The 19231-nt window shown below is 43.6% G+C and overlaps 1 protein-coding gene across 13 annotated transcripts in view; it reads right to left on the reverse strand.

Moving 5' to 3' along the window:
• The window catches only part of SLC4A10 (solute carrier family 4 member 10), a 1044586-nt gene that overhangs the window by 156423 nt on the left and 868932 nt on the right, over positions 1–19231 (reverse strand). For all 13 annotated transcript variants that reach the window (XM_069224249.1, XM_069224250.1, XM_069224244.1 and 10 more), the window contains exon 17: positions 13138–13251. In XM_069224249.1, the coding sequence (XP_069080350.1) occupies positions 13138–13251 (114 nt within the window). The remainder of the gene's footprint in view (positions 1–13137; positions 13252–19231) is intronic.

The raw sequence follows: 19231 nt of genomic DNA on the forward strand, positions 1-19231 counted from the left end.
AAGTTGACTTAGATCTTTGAGGAAGGCTAATTCATGTGTTGGAGGCCTGACAGAAGAAGGCTTGGTTGGGAGTTTTTGATTTTTGTTATCATGGGGCTTTCAAGAGTAGAATTACCTCTTGTGTTTCCTTACCCTCTGGTAGAGTTTTCTTCTTGGGTAAGTGGCAAATCACAATGAAGTGCCTTGTGCAAGATGCATTCTATTTTGTAGTGAATTCTGGTGTCATGCGAAAACCAGATGAGGTCTCTTAAAATGAGCATACAACAGTCTCACTTGTTTGTACATTTGACCAGCCATGGTGCAGCCTATACAATGGCTTTGAGAGTTACTATGGAGGCTTTAAGAAAATTAGCTAAGATATCAATGCCATCATTAAAGGAAGATAGCACCAGATAATGTACCACTGTTATGGTAAGCTAGTGGGTTATTGGCCATGAGCTTCCTGAGGAAGAGTTGGTATGAGGCTATGTGAATAGCTGAGATATGAGGTATTGCACTGTCCTTACATAGTTAATTTCTGGTTGATGATAAATCCCAGTAATTCTGCTAATGTGAGGGAGATACCTAGAAAGGAGTGTATGTAAAGCCAAAACTGTACTACTGGAGGTGATTCTCTTGACTATAGTAATCATGTTTATGTTAAATTTGTGCTTAGTTTCCCAACTTAATTTAGTTTGTTATTTTACATGGAAGTATTTTAGAGTTTCTATGTTCAATGTGTTGGAGATTTGTAAGTACATTTGGGTACCATCTGAATACTGATGAGTGATTGTGCCCTTAGATGGATGATGTAGAACCTTGGAGGACCATACATTTCTGTGGGGGAGTCGGAGATTTTAATATTTTCATTTAAAAAAATTGAGATCTTAGTGATAGGAAGGAGGAGAACAATTTGGCACTTCACCTTCAGTTCTAATTCTGTTAGCTAATATGGTCAGCACACCTGCATGTTTTACAGTTTCAAATGCTTATCATAGCTGATGAGAAATGAGTCATCTCTATCATTGGTACTGAGTATGTTTTCAAGTATTGCTATCGTTGCTGGTTCCATGCTGCAGTTCGTTCAGAAATCCTGTTTGGTAATCATTTAAAAATAAGAGGGCCAGGTGTTGTATTGTAAAAACTTTTGTAATGGTTGTTAGTAAATGCCACTTTTTGCATGGTCACTGCTATTACTTGCTGACTACTATTACAGTTTTTAACTCTGTACAATGGGCTACCATTGACCAGTTCACATTGTTTATGATCTGACCTCTAAAACATGGTAACATTGAATAATCCCCAACTGGCACAAATAGGGGCTAGCTAGCGGGTGGGAAAACTGTCAGCTTAGCATATGGTGTAGTAAAATATACCAATAGCACTGAAAGTTATATGTCACCTGTGGACTGCAGAACCTATTGTGGCATCCACTAAATTAACACAAACAAACTGGCTCCAGGGCTGTATGTGAAGCGTGACTGCTGCAATTTTTAACTTACAGGGAAACTTGTCAAAAAGCCCCTTTTTGACAGGAAGGAACCCTACATTTAAATATTAAGTGAATCACCCCTATATAGGCCTTGTAGCCCTCAAGGTAGGGTGCCTAGCATTTAAAAGTGATACATGAAAGAATTTCATGCTGGCAAGTTCAGTTCCCTAAAATGCTATTTTCATGGTACAGGGCTGTAGCTGATCTTATGAGAATAAGCAATGTATAATTAAAATACTATTTTTCCTATCTTTGCTTTGGGATAATCTACACAAATTATTCAACCACCATTTGCATTATTTATTTTAAATCAATTAAACGGTGAAGCTGGATTTTAACACAAATACAGGAAAAGCAACTTTTAAAAAATGGACTTTGCCTGCCTGAAGCTCTATTAAACTAATTAGCAGAAACATGCCATAATCTGCCTCAGTCAGTGCTTTCCTTTTAATGTTGCCTGAAAACTGATCCCAGAGCAGAAATAATGGCTTCTCAGGAAGGGTAGTTGGGGAGGATTCAGGTACTTAATTAAATTGAATGAAACCAGAGTGGGGCCTGCCATTCATAGTTAAGTATGAAGGGGGATTCAGAGAAAATAGACTTTTTGATTCTGAGCCACAGTGTTGCCATCCTGCCAAAACCCAGTGGGATACACCCTTGTCCTAGGACCAGTTTGCTGTGGTTGAGGAGGACACTACCAATTTCATAGACACACCCCTAGCTTGGCTACTTGCCTTCCCCAGGTTCAGGCAGGTTCTGCATGTTGGATTTGCCTAGGAATAGTGCACTGTAGAATAGTTGCCAGTAAGGCAAACAGCATATGTTGTAACAGAAGGAAGGTTTTCCCTTGGGAACTTTTTGCTCATTGCTTAGGGAGTGTCCAGGAGTCACTCCCACTGTTTATTGAATCCTACAAAAGTGGCAGCTCTCCCAAAGCACATCAAAGCACATCTCTATCTGCAGAAAAAAACAGGAGAGGATTGGACCTGCAGTCTGTGACCTGTAGGAAGACCTGAAAGACTGGACCTGTTCCCATTTGGACCCAGGACTGAGAGGTGGACTCCAAGGGTCAAAACCTTCTGTGTGACTATGGGGACACAGCAAACTATAAAAGGCCTTTGTGTTGGAGTTACTATCTGACTAGTAGAAAATGGACCTAGACTGGACAATGCTAGTTGCCTCCGCTTGAATGAGTCCTGCTCTCTGAGTGCTGGCTCTAGGTCCTGTGAGCCTTAGCAGAGATGAAGATGAACTACTCCAAAAAATCGGAAAAGTTCACACTTAAAAAACTTCTGCAGTTCCAAGATGTGCAGAACTTCAGCAAGACCTTGTGTCAACGGTATCTACTTTCTAGATGGCTCCGCCAGATACAGCTTTCTGGCTTGCCCTGCAGAAAGATTTTAAGCTCCAAAAAAGATACTTAAAGGCTGATTTAGAGTTTGTAAAGGAAGGTAATCTGTTGTAATAGTGAAAGAGTACCCTCGCCATCAAATCTTTAATTTTCTGCCTGTTTAGATGTTGGAGAACTACCAGGTTTAGGCGGATGGAGTGAGATTTGCTATGTCAGCATAAACCTTCCTCAGGTGACAGAAGGTAGTTGAGGCCATTGGAGATAAATCATCTTACCATCTGCTCTAGTTAGAGTGGGGGGTATGAATGGCTTTCTTCACTGTCCATCAACCCCATGTATATCCCGTCAAAAAAGGAAAATGACCCCACACACTATGGGAAATAACTTCCATGATGTGGGGTTCATGAGATTTTTTTATTTTTGAAAAACAAACTCTCATTTTGAGAGTTTGTTTTTTAAAAATAAGAAAACTTTTGGAATAAATTGACGGCCCATGATCATGTATGAAGGAGCATTCATCAAGCTTTTCCTACACTGACAGGAACCATCATTATGGCAGTTACTGCAACTGTATGAAGATGTCAGTGGGGCTCGAAGACATCTCTACATTTGGCAGACAGAACAAAGGCAGGGTGGCTGACTTAACATCTTTCACTACCCTGTCTGCCTTTACTCCATCTGCCAAACCCTATATTTGGCCCTAAGTTCAAAGGTATAAATCTTTATTGAGTGAAAGAGTGAAAAGTGTCCAATTGATTAAAAGACTTTCGTGGGCAGAACATTTTTGTTTCCTCACTTTGAGATTTTGCAGCCATAACCAAATGCTTCAGCTCGACCTCATGCATCAGCTATCCAACTTTGAGATGACTTTGCTGGATAAAGCCTTCAACCTTGCTCCAGGGGATGTTGACTTCCATGCTAGACTCTGAGTCAGAAGGCAAAGACTATGACTGTGAAGACCCATTTGGTATATTCGACTTCCACTCTATTGTGGTCAGCCTGAAATTGCAAATAGGTTCTGAGTAACCACGAACATTGACTTTGTATTAGTGCTGTATTTTTTCTTGTTACTGTTTGCTCTAAAACATTAAAAAAAATATCTCAAGTTTCTTTTACTGAATTTCAGCCTTATTTGCATTTTGTTCTAATTAAAATGTTCTCTATTTCTAGAAATTGGTTGTTGGATTTTAACAGTATTGTGTTTTGATGTTTTAACTGCTGTGGAACTGCTATGTTCTTCACATACTTTTCCTTATTTTAAGCCTTTTAGCTGTGTGCAATGGTTACCGTGGATGGAGACAAGGTTTATTTATTGCACTTCTGTGTTGAACCTCACACATTTTCTTTACTTATTATTTTCCCAAATGATAACTCATGTTCTTCTAATAGTATTTCCCAAGAAGGGTAATTTGGATGCCGTTCTTTGGATGCCCAAAGGCTCAAGTGTTGTTTTTTCAGAAGGTCTACAATATGATTACATTTTAGTGTGCAAAGGAATTTGCTTTCTTCGAGCAATGCATTGAAAATTTAAGTATTAGAGGGTTAATGTCTTGATTGCAAACTTTTATATGTATGACCTAAATGTGGTCATCAATATAAGATGAAGGTTACGCAAATGTTCATGTGAAACCAACCCAGAGCCTCTTGCCAAGCTCTGCTATAGGGGGCCTTATTTTAAAAGGTAGGCAGTAGCATCTAGCTCTCACAATCCATTTTTACAGAGATTACAGCTATCAAGAGGTTCCAACAGGTCCTGCTTTGTATATGCCATACCTAGTTGTGGGCCCACATCCAAATTTCTTCCACGGATCATACCCCTCTCTGGTTTTTCTGTGCCCCCTTGCCTTAAGGCCTTTGAGTGGTATATCTAGCACTAAGATGCTGAAAGATATAGATGTTTCAAAATATTGGCAGACTCTAATTCTAAAACAGGAGGCACAGCAAAGTTTCTCAGCCCCATAATTCTATGGAAGAGGCTATTTATCCAGCTGGCCAATAGGGCATAATCTCTAATGTTTACCAGCAGATCGCAAAATAGTACATAATCTCTGTTATTTAGTAAGCGGCCAGCTACTTATCTGAAACTGATGCAGCTTCAAACTAAATTGTAGAGATTATTTACTATTTGATAAGTGGCCAGATAAATAGTGTGACAGAGATCTTTATTTAGCCAGACATGAAAAAAGGGACCACAGTTAGTGGTAGGGTAGTGGCCATCTGGTAAAGGGATACAGCATGTGTGAAGCATTTGATAGTAAGTGCATATACACATGTACAAAAATATGTGCAAAGGTAAGTGCATGAATTAAACTAGATTGTTTAAAGACAAAAAACTGTGAACTTAATTGTGAATAAATATCTTTCTGTTAATATATTATTAAAATAAGAAATGTATGAATCAAACTTCTGTTTCTGCAGCACTAGGATTTGCACACAAATATTTTGTGCTGCAGTCGAAAAATATTTACCTGTCTGCAAAGACAAATGAGTGTGGGTTTAAAGCAGGTTAGATAAATGGCTTCCTTATGTTTTAGAATACATTGTTTCTTACGTTCATGAACTTCCTTTTGATGATTTTTAAGGACCGAGGTCACTTTGAACTTATTACAGGAGGTCCTTTGCCAGTTTTTAGTTTAAGGGGATTATGCTTGCTTTGTATTTGAGACCTGGCAACACAGCAGTGATGACAACCAGCAAAAAACACGGAATGCAGAGCGATACATGATATCTTAGCCAGAGAGGGAGAAACCCTTATAGTATAGGATTGGTTATCGGGGCAGATTATATTGAGAGACTTGAAGGAGGTCAACTGACTGAGACACAGTAATGGGGCCTCTGTGGAACAGAGGAAGTGAATGCAGGAGACAAGTAAGCAATGCATCTGGGTAATGTACAGAAAGAGCTGTCCAAAGGCACTATTCACTCAGCTGCCAGCATAATAAACACAATTTTTCATGCTATTCACCCAGTAAAGTGGGTTTCAGGCATAGTTGTTAATTGGACCATGTTTTAAGGGAATGGTAGTTTTGTTTTTAATACCCTAAGCAATGTTTTACGTCTGCAGGGTCCTGTTTCTACTAGGTTTTCATTTCTGTCCTTGGCAGTGTGGCCTCATCAACGAAAATCTGGATGCCAAAAAGAAAATCAGAGTGACAAGCTTGGAGAACGTAAAGGAAAAGGGCTCAGATTACCAAGAAGGGCAGAGTAATCATCTTGGGTACCAGAACCAGGGTGAAGAAGATAAGATGTAGAAAGGCCAACCAAAGTCTGGAAGACCAAGGGGACTGGAGAGGGTTGGCCAAGAGGACCAAGAACAAAATTACCATGCTCAGGATGACCCGAATAAATAGAACTTGGATCAAGAGGCCCAGAGTTTGCAGTAGCAGAAGAGCCAAAAGGGCTAATAACATATCCAAGAGGACCAAGACAACTCAAACCAAGAGGTTCAGTGTGAGGAGAACCACGACAAAGTTACCGTGGTCAAGATAATCAGAAAATATTAGGGCCAGGATGTGGACAAGAGTGGGGGAACCAAGAAGGCCTAGGATGGCCAAAAACAAGGTTTATAATGACCAGCACAATAGAACAAGAAAGACCAGGCAGTCCAGAACCACAGTTACCAATACTTGGATGGCTTGGGGATCAGGCCCTGGAGAGTCAAAACAAGGCCCTGGAGAACCCAAAGTATAAGGACAGGACCAAGAAGATCAATGGGCACAGAATCATGAAAAGGATAAGGACTATGAAAAAGATGAATAGGATAACCATGGCCAAAAGGACCAGGGAGGAAACGAGAGGCCAGGAACCCAGAGCCAGAAGGATAAGTTCTAAGAGGACCAGTAAATAGGACCCGGAAGATCTGGGCAAATAGAATCAGGACCAGGGTGAGTAGGAAAAGGATGAGTAGGACTAGGTACAACAGGACCAAGATCACCATGGCCAGAAGGACCTCACAGCAGGACTAGGAATAGGATGGCCAGGAAAATGAGGAATAGGCTAGTATGGCCCGGGATGACCGAAACAAGGAGTATCATGCCCAGTTGGAATAGAACCACGAGGACAAGGAACTGGACCAGATCTATGAGGACTATGGCCATTAGGATGCTTGTAGTAGTTTTGTTCCCTACATTTGCATTCCCGAATAGCTCACTTACACCAAAAAGAAATGAGAGTAAATTTCAGAATATCCACATACTCCAAGAGCACTCCATACATGAGCAGTCCGGCATAACTACACATATTTTTCTGTGAATTGCTTCCCTTATGTCAAAATTTCCTAGTAATTATCATTTGCTAGTGATCATGAACTGCATCTGAGCAAGTACTGTTTTTGGTGAAAAGGTTCCTGATTCTTTGCATTCTAAAGTGTTGTGCCTTATGTATCTGGGTATCTGCTGAGGTGACAGCACACAGCCACGGTCTGGGATGGAGGAGGAACCTGTGAGGTTGAGGACAGACATCAGTTTAGGGTCACTAATGAGGGATCATCTACTGGGCTGAGGAAGAGTGTAGTCGGGCTGGCAGCAATAGCTGTACTACAAAGGAGAAGGGCATGGGGCCTGTGAGGCAGATCTCCCACACAAACGCAGGGTAGGTGGTGTGACTGGAGCTAGTGGTGGGCAACCTGATGCCCCTGCAGTGCCTGGCCCAATCAAGGGCAGTGACAGAAAGGAGCAGGTGGAGCGTGAAGACATCAAGGAGGTGGCTGCCAGTGTGTAGAGACTGGTGGAGGAGGAGTACAGCTGTGCTAGAGTCCCAGGGGCAAGAGAGGTGGTTGAAAGAGGCAGCCAGCAATTCTAAGGGCAGCTTGCTGGCACTGACTGCGGCCTGATAGCCAGTGTGGAGAAGGCAATAGAGGCCCTGTCCTGAGGGGATAGAGGCAGCCTGGGCTTGGAGTGGCCTTTGATGCCCAGTGACAATAGCGGAGCAGTGGGTCAAAACACAGGGACAGTAGTGGCCGAGGCCCACCTGGGTGTCCTGGTACCTGATTGCTGAAGATTGTGGTCCTGATGGTGAATGGAGAAGAGGGGGTGGGCTGGGGTGCTTGTGCGTTGCCGCTGTGGCTTGTGCACTTTGGTTGGGGCTGGTGCATGCTCCCTCTTGTTGCCTCCCTGGGGGCTATGGCTAGGGTGCTGGCTGTGGCCCACACTGGGGAAGTACTATGGACTCCTGGGATGGCTGTGATGTGCCATCTGTGGGGTGGCTGTGGCCTGCTCTGCTCTGTCAGCAAAAGAATTAGATGAACTGTGCAGCAGGGAAGGTCCTAGAGTCTAGTAGAGGAGTCAGGGGTTCCTGAAATCACCGACAGTGAGGATCTCCCACATCACTAGCACATGAAGAATGCAGAGTAGTGCCCAAATAAATGGCCACATAAAGGGGGCAAAACAGGAGCCCCAGGAGGGACCAGAGAGGCTGAAGGGCTCTATGGGGGCTTGCCCTGTATATGTAGTGAACAAGAGTCGAAGGGCCACAGAGTGGTTATTTTGGCGGTCAAGAGGTATACCAAACCCTCCCTGGAAGTTAAAATTAACACTGTCACACAAGAGGTGGGGTTTTATGGCCGGTCACAGGAAGTTGGTGGAGAGAGAAGGGACCATGGAAAGCACCCTTACACAGATGATGCCAATAATGAGAAAGCCTTGTGACCACCTCGACCAGCTGGAGGTAGAAAATGTAACCATGGCGGCAAGGTTGCACAATAGGAGGACTGTTCCAGCTGTAACAACATTTGACTGGTGAGGATTCCAGAGCGGGCTGAGGGCCAGTCAACCGATTTGCACAATGAGAACTGGATGGACTGAGTGGTGTTGGAGGGGAGACCATCAATGCTGTTCACTGTAGTGGCCGAGGCCCACCTGGGTGTCCTGGTACCTGATTGCTGAAGATTGTGGTCCTGATGGTGAATGGAGGAGAGTGGGTTGGCTGGGGTGCTTGTGCGTTGCAGCGGTGGCTTGTGCACTTTGGTGGGGGCTGGTGCATGCTCCCTCTTGTTGCCTCCCTGGGGGCTATGGCTAGGGTGCTGGCTGTGGCCCACACTGGGAAGTACTATGGACTCCTGGGATGGCTGTGATGTGCCAACTGTGGGGTGGCCGTGGCCTGCTCTGCCACGTCAGCAATAGAATTAGATGAACTGTGCGGCAGGGAAGGTCCTAGAGTCTAGTAGATGAGTCGGGGTGCCTGAGATCACGACAGTGAGGATCTCCCACATCACTAGCACATGAAGAATGGAGAGTAGTGCCCAAATAAATGGCCACATAAAGGGGGCAAAACAGGAGCCCCAAGAGGGACCAGAGAGCCTGAAGGGCACTATGGGGCTTGCCCTGTAGATGTAGTGAACAAGAGTCTAAGGGCCACAGAGTGGCTATTTTGGCGGTCAAGAGGTATACCAAATCCTCCCTGGAACTTAAAATCAACACTGTCACACAAGAGGTGGGGTTTTATGGGCCGGTCACAGGAAGTTGGTGGAGAGAGAAGGGACCATGGAAAGCATCCTTACACAGATGACACCAATACTGAGAAAGCCTTGTGACCACCTCGACAAGCTGGAGGTAGAAAATGTAACCATGGCGGCAAAGTTGCACAATCCGGAGGACTGTTCCAGTCGTAACAACATTTGACTGTTGGGGATTCCAGAGCGGGCTGAGGGCCAGTCAACTGAGTTGCACAATGAGAACTGGTTGGACTGAGTGGTGTTGGAGGGGAGACCATCAACGCTGTTCACTGTAGAGAGGGCTCACACTGTGCCAGAAAGGACCCCCACTGTAGGTGTGGCCCAGAGGTCCTTAGTGTCACTGCTCCTGAACTTTTAAGACAGGGACCACATCCTACAGGTGCTGTGTGCTCACAGGCCCTAGCAACTAAATGGAGGCTTATTCAATATCTATCCGGACTACCCAACAAAGATTCAAAGAGGGAGCCCTATTTTGAGGTCAAAAGTCAATTGAGATCTTTGACTCATAAATATTCAGTATTATTTCCTGCCAAGCTCTGGATCATGGACTCTGAGGGCTTCATTTCTTTAGATTGAAGGCAGAAGTTTGGGACTGGCTGGAGGCAAAAGGATATTGAGTGCAGGGTTGCCCATTGAGATTCAGAAGCCGTAGCATGGGCGACATGGAGGCCAGTTGCTGCCCTCACCAAGACCGAAGCTGAAACCACAGGGCGAGGGTGGTGCCTGAGATCAATGGTGGCTGCACCTAGTCGGAAGGAATCAAATCTTAGTTGATGTAAGTGGGTGGAGGAGCAAGTGTATAAATCTAGAGGATGTCTCTATGCATTTGAGAGGGTCTGAAATCTGTGGAGGCGATGGGGGCCTGCTATTGAGGGGAGTTGCCCATTGATGGGAACATTTTTGAGGCTCACTGGTGGGGATAGTCTAGGCATTGGTGGAAGGGCTGCCCGTCCTTTGTCATCACAGGTGACTGCATCCCCAGAAAATATTGTCCAGTTACCTCAGCTCTGAGCATCAGTAGTGGTAGAGGGTGGAGTGGTAAGGTACCTGCCTATGGTATCTTACCTCTTATGTTATATATGCTTGTTATGGAGCCGTCTGTCTGGAAGTGGTTAGGGAGGCGGGGGAGAGAGGGGTAAAAGTTAGGGGAATGTTTTTCATTGATGGAAATTTGGCCGGCCTTCTGGTCTCATGTTGTTTATTTATTATTGGTGTACTGTGTGTATCAAGTAAACAAATGACAATAAACAGATTTTAAAAAAAATCTTAAATAAGATATGTGAGTTCAGCTGTTAATGATAATCTGTACAACGGATCAGTTAAATTCGGGAAAATCCATACATCAAAATGCACAATCTTGACATGTTGCATTGAAAAGAAAAATGTGTAGCACACCCTACTATGTACCCATATTAACTAAAAGGCAGACATATCCATCCGCATGACCATGGCTCTGATGAATATTTCCTAGAGGAAAACCCAACCAGCCTTACATAGAATTTTAACAAAATTGCAGGTGCAACAGATCCCTGTGTCGCCACTACTAGGAATGGCATAGAAATCATATAATTTTGGCACAGGACTAAGAGCATGATCATAACTTCCCCAGAATTTTGCAACCCCTGTGGGAACACTTGGGTCACAATCATAAGAAGTATTGAGTTTCCCAGACCTTATTATTATTGGGTGTGTTTTTTTGCAGTTTGTTTATATAGCACAAACTCAACACAAAGATATTGGTGCTGTTTACATAAGTACCAGTTACATTACAAAAGGATATATTCATTTTTGTTTTTTAGGCATGAGGAGATTAAGCAATTTGTTGAGAATCACAAGATGTTGAGGCAACACCAAGAATCAAAACTGGATCCCTAGTTCCAAATGTCAAGTCTGCCTTAAGGTCACGATCTCTCCAAGGTGCATTAATGTCCACATACGGCAGAGTTTTCTTTTATTGAATTTCTGCATGTAAAACCTCTGAAATTTAGCAAGGAATAAAGGGCCTGATTTAGATGTCGGCAGAGGGAATACTCTGTCACAAACGTGACTGATATCCTGTCCACTGTATTACAATCCCCATAGTATAGAATGGTATCTTAATACGGCAGGCGGTACATCTGTCACGTTTATGATGGAGTATTCCCCTCTACCGATATCTAAATCAGGCTGAACGTCAAGTAAATCACAAGCATGCATGTTTTGGTGCAATCAATCAGGATTTGTAGAGCACACTAATCACCCACAAGGGTATCCAAGCACTGGGATCTGCACTGCTCAGGAGGAATCAGCTAAAAAGCCAGGTCTTGAGTCCCCTTCTGAACTTCTGATTAGAGGGTGAAGTCCAGAGATGGAGGAGGAGGCTGTTCCATGATTTCGTAGAGAGATAGGAGAAGGATCATCCAGTGCTACTGTGGGGGGGTGAGGATGAGGTTGAGGATGATGAAACGTAGGAGTCTGGAGGGTTGGTAGAAGCTCAGGCAGTGGTTCATGTATGTTGGTACTTGGTTGTGCAAGGCCTTATAAACATGAATCAGAATCTTGAATTGGCATCTCTTGTGGACTGGGAGCCAGTGGAATTTCTTTACGTGAGGGGTAATGTGGCTGCATTTCGGGAGGCCGAATGTGAGTCTGGCCAATGAGTTCTGGATGGTCTGCAGCCCCTTGAGGAGGTATGAGGCAATTCCTGCATAGAGTGTGTTGCTGAAGTCCAAGATGCTGGTGCTGAGGACTTGAGTGACGGTGTGCCTGATGGAGATGGGGAGCCATTTGAAGATCTTTCGGAGCATATGCTGGGTAAGGAAGCAGGTGGTTTTTCATGGTGAGTTTGCTGTCCAAGACAATTCTGAGGTTCCAGGCGTGGTCAATCGGGGTGGGAAGGGTCACAGTTTGGCAGGCCACTATGAGTTGTTCGGCAGTGAGGAGGTGTTCCCAAAGATCAGTACCTCTGTTTTGTCAACGTTGACCTTGTCATTTCACTTGCATCCAGTCAGCGACACTGGTTATGCACATGTGGAAGTTTGTATTGTGGTGGAAGCATCTTCAGAGAATGAGCTGGGTGTTATCTGCATAGGAGATAAGGTTGGTCTGTCCTTTCTGACGATGTTGGTCGGGGGGGTCATGTAGGCATTAAACAGCATAGAGCTAAGGAATGAAGTTTGAGGGACACCACAGATGATGTTCTTGGGCTCCGAGGTGAAAGTTGGAAGTTGGGCTCTCTGCGTTCTACTGTGGGGAAGGAAGCAATCCATTTTAGGGTGTCCCCTTGAATGTCAATCTGATGAAGCCTCTCAATCAGGGTGTGGTGGTTCACAGTGTCAAAAGCTGCTGAGAGGTCGAGGAGGATCAGGGCCGCCACTTCTCCCTGGTAGAGGAGGATTCTGATGGTGTTGGTGGCTGCAATCAGTGCAGTTTCGGTGCTGTGGTTCCTGCAAAATCTGAATTTTGATGCGTCCAGAAGATCGTTCATAATAAGCGCAACACTTATTATGTTATTCCCCACTGGAATAGGGAAACTTGTAATTGGTGAGAACTGTAGCACCCAGAAATTCCGAACCTCAGGCAATCAGATTTTACTGAGTTCCATTCTGTAGGTGACCCATTTATGAGCATTGTTACAGATTTCCTGATATAGCATTAAAGGTGCACTGAGGTAGCCAACTTGGTTGAAGGCTGCTAAATGTATTGGTGTATTTTTTGTTTCATACAGTATGATCTGTTTTATAGCATCCTGTTGCAGTATTAGAGTTATTGAACTATTTATTTGATCTTGTCCCATAGATATATGATTTATAAGTAGACTGAAATATGATGCACACCAATTTTAATTTAACTGTATACCAAAATGAAAACATATACTTTATTTACCTTAAAAACATTTGGAACTTGCAGCTTTGGAGATGGAATCCCAATGGCATAGTCTATTAAAACCATAGACATGATAGTTAGGAAAACGGCAAAGTCACTGACGATGGAGCGCACCTAAAATATTAATAAAAGGAGTTGAAGCAAGTGAAATTAGACGTGTTTTACTACCATAAATATTAAAATAGTAATTTGCTTCTGCGTAAATCTGGTATATTTCCCTCATTTCCTCTATTCAAAGAAAAGAACAATTCCGGAAAATACGTTTTTTCAGAATTAGTATGCAATAGGTTTATGTTACTGTTTAGAAATATCTACATATGATTTACATTATTTATTTTTAGGTACATGTCTATATATGTATTACATCAAATACATACACTCACATCTGCTCAACCCTTTTGCGAGCCTTTCTATAATTCATTATTTATTCAAACTTCTATTGATGAAACCTAAAAAACTCGATAATTCTCATTTCAATCACGACCTCTTAATAGCTGCTTCTTGCAGAGAACAGCTTCAACAAGCTCTCTATCTTACAGACAGAATGGTTTGTAACAAAGCAAAATGCTTTGTCTTAAATTCTACATTCTTAACTACATAATGACCACTTGTTCTTTCTGCAAATGAAAATTAAACAGCATACCTCAACAGAGTACTTACTCTTTTCAATCAACAAATCTTTATTCGAAAAACACCTTTCTCAAGCTAACTGCTGCAGACTAAAAAATGAATACGTAACTTATGTAACATGGTTTTATATTGCCATGTCAGGGTTCTGGTCAGTTTACAGATCACTTAAAGTTTGTGCTTTAATTTAGGATGTTACCGGAATGCCTAATGCAACGTAAGACCATATTACCTGTATCGCTCTTATATATATTCAATGAAAAAATAAAGGTTTATGTACAGTTATATTTATATTTTATTATAACATCTTAACATATGTTTCAAAAACATCAGAAATACATTGATAAAAAACAGTTAAAGGCAATTTATGTTTATGGTTTTAAACCAAAAATTCACTGAGATTTGCACGTTAGGGGTTAGGACCAAATCTAACCAGAACTCGTCAGACAAAATCTAAATCAGGTCCTAATTCTCATTAACTATTAAAAAAAGACTCGCCTTTATATCTGTAGCATTCTCCGTAGCTCATTCAGAGTGGGTTTCAAAGTTAGTCTAATTCACTCTATGCATCAACGACATTTTAGGTTTACAATGCATATTGAAGTAGAACAGATTAAGAGGATTACTTGGAGGATAAAACAGAAGGTATTTTTTTGAAAATGACTAACTTGTGACGTGTTTAGTTTGTCTGTATGTGGTTATCCCCTAAAGTGCACAATCGTTGGTGGAAATGACCCAGCGTCAAGAATCCGTTGAAACAAAAGGATGAGTGTGTTCTTTTTTCCTGCTCTCCTACCTGATTAAAAAACTAGAACACGTGTACAGGTGAAGGCTGAAGCCATGTGCACTGTGTGCGTGAGTGATAGATGACATCCTCATTTAGGAAGGACAAAGCAACTCATGTTGAACCCAGATCCCTGTATGTATAACCTTCTGCAATGGGTGATTCACGCGCCATTCCGAAAGGTAACCAAACAGGCTTGATTACAAAACCTTACTTATTTTTCTTATTACAGATTGTTGGGTTTACCCTATGGATGCAATATTAAAGACCTGCCAGAAATCGAAAAGACGCACATGAATTCATCTACTTACGATGAACTCTTGAAATTAGGTAAAGGAGACAGAGAGAATATTTGAAATGCAGGATGATTCCGAGGGAAGGAGCAGTAAGAACCAGAAGCAGTTAAAACAAAAGAGGATTTTTTGCTTTGCGGTTTTTTAGCACAATTGATGATACCGTGTGATTACAAGAAATCCTCGCCCCTTCTGAGAATTAACTGACTGATACCATTTGGCTAACAAAACCTGGAATAGTTTATCTAGGCACATTTTGGCGACTGGGGGAACCGAGCTTTAAATGAAAATACTAATTCATGTAGCATGTTACTTGATTTTGGGGTGGCTGAATTTGAAAAAAATGATTTGATTTGATAGCTTTGAAGGTTGTCAAATATCAGAATGCAGTGCCCAGGTAAATGCAAAGTACATAAAGGTGGCTGCACGGAGATGTGTTAGAAAAAAAAAAGATTTGAATACGTTATGAAATCAGACAGAAGTACGTTCAGCGAAAAATATATGCAAGGAACAAATGTTTGACAAAAGTACATAGTTACAAAATGCAGATAGACGCTGCCAAGGTCTCTAAATGCAGGTGCATGAACAGACACGAACGTGTGATCAAACCGCAGGCTTGATTGATCGCAAAACCAAATAAAACAACACACACAAAGGAAAGTGGGCTGGAAGCAAAACGATCAGCATCCTCAGGAATTACAACAGGCAAATTAAACCATTTTTAACTGCAATTCAAAGTAGAGAGAGATGCAGAAGACTGTTTCTGAAAATTGCCCGAGATTTGCGCTTCCTCACTCCATTTAAATACGGCTTGCATGTGTGCAGCTGTGGAAACATTACTTTTCTGGAGTTTTACCCAACTTAAATTAGCGACTAGGTACAGTTCCACTCCTCAGTCCAGGAAGTCCGCGATCAGGCTACGAACTAATTCAGATAACTGGATCTTTTTTTCTTCAGCTAAACTTTGCCATAGAAAGTAACACCCAAACATTGGCACTTGTAATATGGAGGACAGATATCCATCTCGTTTGTGACAGAGTAATCTGTCCACCAAACTCTAAATCAGGCCCTTAGTTAGGATGAGGGATAACTTATATAGTTGTAATAATAGAAAAGGTTAAGCTGCAGAAATAATTTGTTTTTCTCCACACCTAATGCAAATTGTATAAGAGGATCTAAGCCAAGGAAACCTACATAAATCAGCGGGCATGTTGTGTACAGTAAGATGTCCAAGACTAGCAGGCTAGAAGACTAACAGCCATTGAACTTTCTGTAAAACACTAAAATAAAGCCTCATACCTGGTGGATTTGGCCCGCTGTTCACCAATGTAATAAGACATGTTGCAGATTGAAGGAACAATTTCTCAAGTCTAGTTCATGAGTACCCATTCTATTTGCTGAGTTAGCATAATGCAAATGTTACACCTTCCTCTGTGCATGAGTCAATAAAGGTGAGCTTGAAAGATTAATTTATGGACAAATGCTCACCTGGAAGCCACAGGCTTAATATATGGAAGTTGACTATAACTATGGAGTTAAAGGTGGAGTGCCCACTTTTTGCTGTTGGGACTGGACTGAGAGACTGATTTGAATTAGTGCTGTGCTGAAGCGCCCCTTCATCTCTGGGACCTAAATCTCACTCAGAGCATAAAGAATAGCACATATCAGTTTCAAAATATATGAAAGAAGATTGCTGGCAGCCCAGATGCAACAATCTAATGCATTCCTGGAGGGCATTCACAGTGGATTGGCAACATGCTCTGGCCTCCTTTGATGGCAGCCATTGACCCTGTTTCAACCACCCCCCCAACTTCCACTTCCCAGTCCCGTTCTCCTCAACCCCAGCACATCCCAAGCACACAGCCAGATGAGCATGCACACAAGAGTGTCACAGGCACACACAAGCACCACACTTCATCCCACAGGTACTCACTAACACCATTCAGTTGCAGACACAACAACATCCACTATTTCCACTGTCTCCCCCTCCTCCTTCTCCTCCACCTCCCACCCAGTTACGTCCACACTCACATCTGCATGCACTAAATCATCATCCTCTACCTGCATCATCACCACACCAAGCAGAACACACACGTCACAGGTAGACACCTCCACAATATCCATGCACACATCCCCTGTGTCCTCTCCCTCTGTGTCTGTCCCCCCCCTAAATTACACAAATGCAAGCACTCAGACACCCAACAGCCATCCACTTCACAACAGCATACAACCCATGCACCTGCACCCAAATCCAGCAGACAAACACCTCCAACAACCACTCCCTCATCCTCAACTCCCATTTCATCTCCCTCTTCCCACCCCAATGTCCCTAAAAAGCTTTTCCTTTCTACCATTGACTTTTTCCCATCTCCTCCCCCCGTCCTGCACGTATGGCCAGGGTACCAATAACCCAGCCAAGCACCTCAGCCAAACAGTCCTTGGGCCCAGTTCCATTAGCACCTACTCGTGGTGGAAAGGATTCCAGGCCACAAATACTGAAGGGGAAGTAGCCTGCACCAGCCAGCAGAAATGGGAAGGTGCTTGCACAAGCCATCAAAAGGGTAAGGAGCCTGCACCAGCCAGGAGAAAGGGGAAGGAGCCTGCACCAGCCATCAAAAAGGGGAAGGAGCCTTCACCGGCCAACAAAAAGGGGAGGGAGCCTACACCAGCCAGGAAAAAGGGGAAGGAGCCAGCACCAGCAGCTGTGGCTGTGCAGCCACCAGTGAGTGCAGAGGGTGAGCAGGAGCCTCCCACTACCACTGCCACCACAGTGCAGCCATCAGAGGGTACATGGGCTGAGCATGTGCCTCCCACTACCACCACCACGGTACAGCCTTCTGAGGGTGCAGGGGCTGAGCAGGAGCCTCCCACTACCACCACCACCACAGTGCAGCCATCATCGCCAGCGGATGCCATATGATCCAGCCTCCATGGCTGCTATGTGGCCTGCCCCCTCCAGAACCAGTAGGCAAGTCACCCACTTGAGAGACTGTGGCCTTGCACTCCCCAGGACAAAGAGCAATGGGGATGTTGCCCCCTCCAGAACCAGTGGGCAAGTCACCCACTTGAGGACTGTGGCCTTGCACTCCCCAGGACAAAGAGCAATGGGCATGTTGCCCCCTCCAGAACCATTGGTCTTGTTTCCACATCTGGCTTAGGTGCCCCACCTCCCTCTGAGGTGCCTTCGTATTTGCCAACTGATGCCCCTGCAGTGTTGGACTTTGCCCTGTGGCCACGTGGACCTTGTGATCTGAGGACTGGGCAGTGTCCCTTTTTTGTACATTTGTACATATCTGTTGCATTGCCAAATACATTTTTTTCTTTTAATGTTGATCTTATTACAACCACTTTAGTCAATTCCTGTTGTCCTTGCATTATTCAAGCGATTTACAGGGATAAATTGTTTTTGTAGTGCATCTGGTTGTGTGTATGGTGTGTGTGTTTGGGGTGTGTTTTGTGCATGTGTGTGTCACTGTCATTTTCCTCCCCCCCCTTGTGTGCTAGGCGGCTGTACTTACTGTCGTCGCCTTCACCGGCATTGGTGTTCGTGGTGGAGCATAATGTAGAAGATCATCGGGAAGACTTGCAGTTCTGATTCCATGGCAGCATGGTTCTTCCCTGTGTCTCCAGTGGTGAGTCCTTTCACTTCTGTGCTGTTTCCATCAGCCTTTTGATGGAGTTGGTACCACCCCGGAAAAGGTGGCAGATTGACATGTCATAATATGGTGGGCAGTACTTTGACTTCTGCATGGCTGTAGGTGGCTGTTGTTTCTGCCCTGGCGGTCGGTGTGGTACATTGGCTGTCTTTCGGAGATATCACCGCCATGGTCATAATTTGGCGGTACCACCTTATCACCGACCTCCAGGGTCATAATGAGGGCCATAGTGAATTATCCATTGTTGGAAATAGACCTTTTTGCAGGGTTATCCCCACACTTTTTGCCTTCTTCCTCCCATTTTTTCTGATCTGTTTTTGCTGGCTTTTGGACTCTGCACACTTTACCACTGCTAATCAGTACTAAAGTGCATATGCTCTCTGTGTAAATTGTATTGGTGATTGGTTTATCCATGATTGCCAAATTTTAATTACTAATAAGTCCCTACTAAAGTGCACTAGGTTTGCCCAGGACCTGTAAATCAAATGCTAATAGTGGGCCACTGGTTGTGCCACCCACATGAGTAGCTCTGTAAACATGTCTAAGACCTGCCACTGTAGTGTCTATGTGTGCAGTTTTAAACTACCAATTCGACGTGGAAAGTTCACCCACCTGCCAGGTCCAAACCTTCCATTTTCCTACATATAAGCTGCCACTAAGGTAGGCCTAGGTAGCCCCAGGGGCAGGGTACAGTGTATTTAAAAGGTAGGACATATACTGGTGTGTCTTACATG

The sequence above is a fragment of the Pleurodeles waltl genome, chromosome 3_1, assembly GCF_031143425.1.
Source record: "Pleurodeles waltl isolate 20211129_DDA chromosome 3_1, aPleWal1.hap1.20221129, whole genome shotgun sequence".
Lineage (NCBI taxonomy): Eukaryota > Metazoa > Chordata > Amphibia > Caudata > Salamandridae > Pleurodeles > Pleurodeles waltl.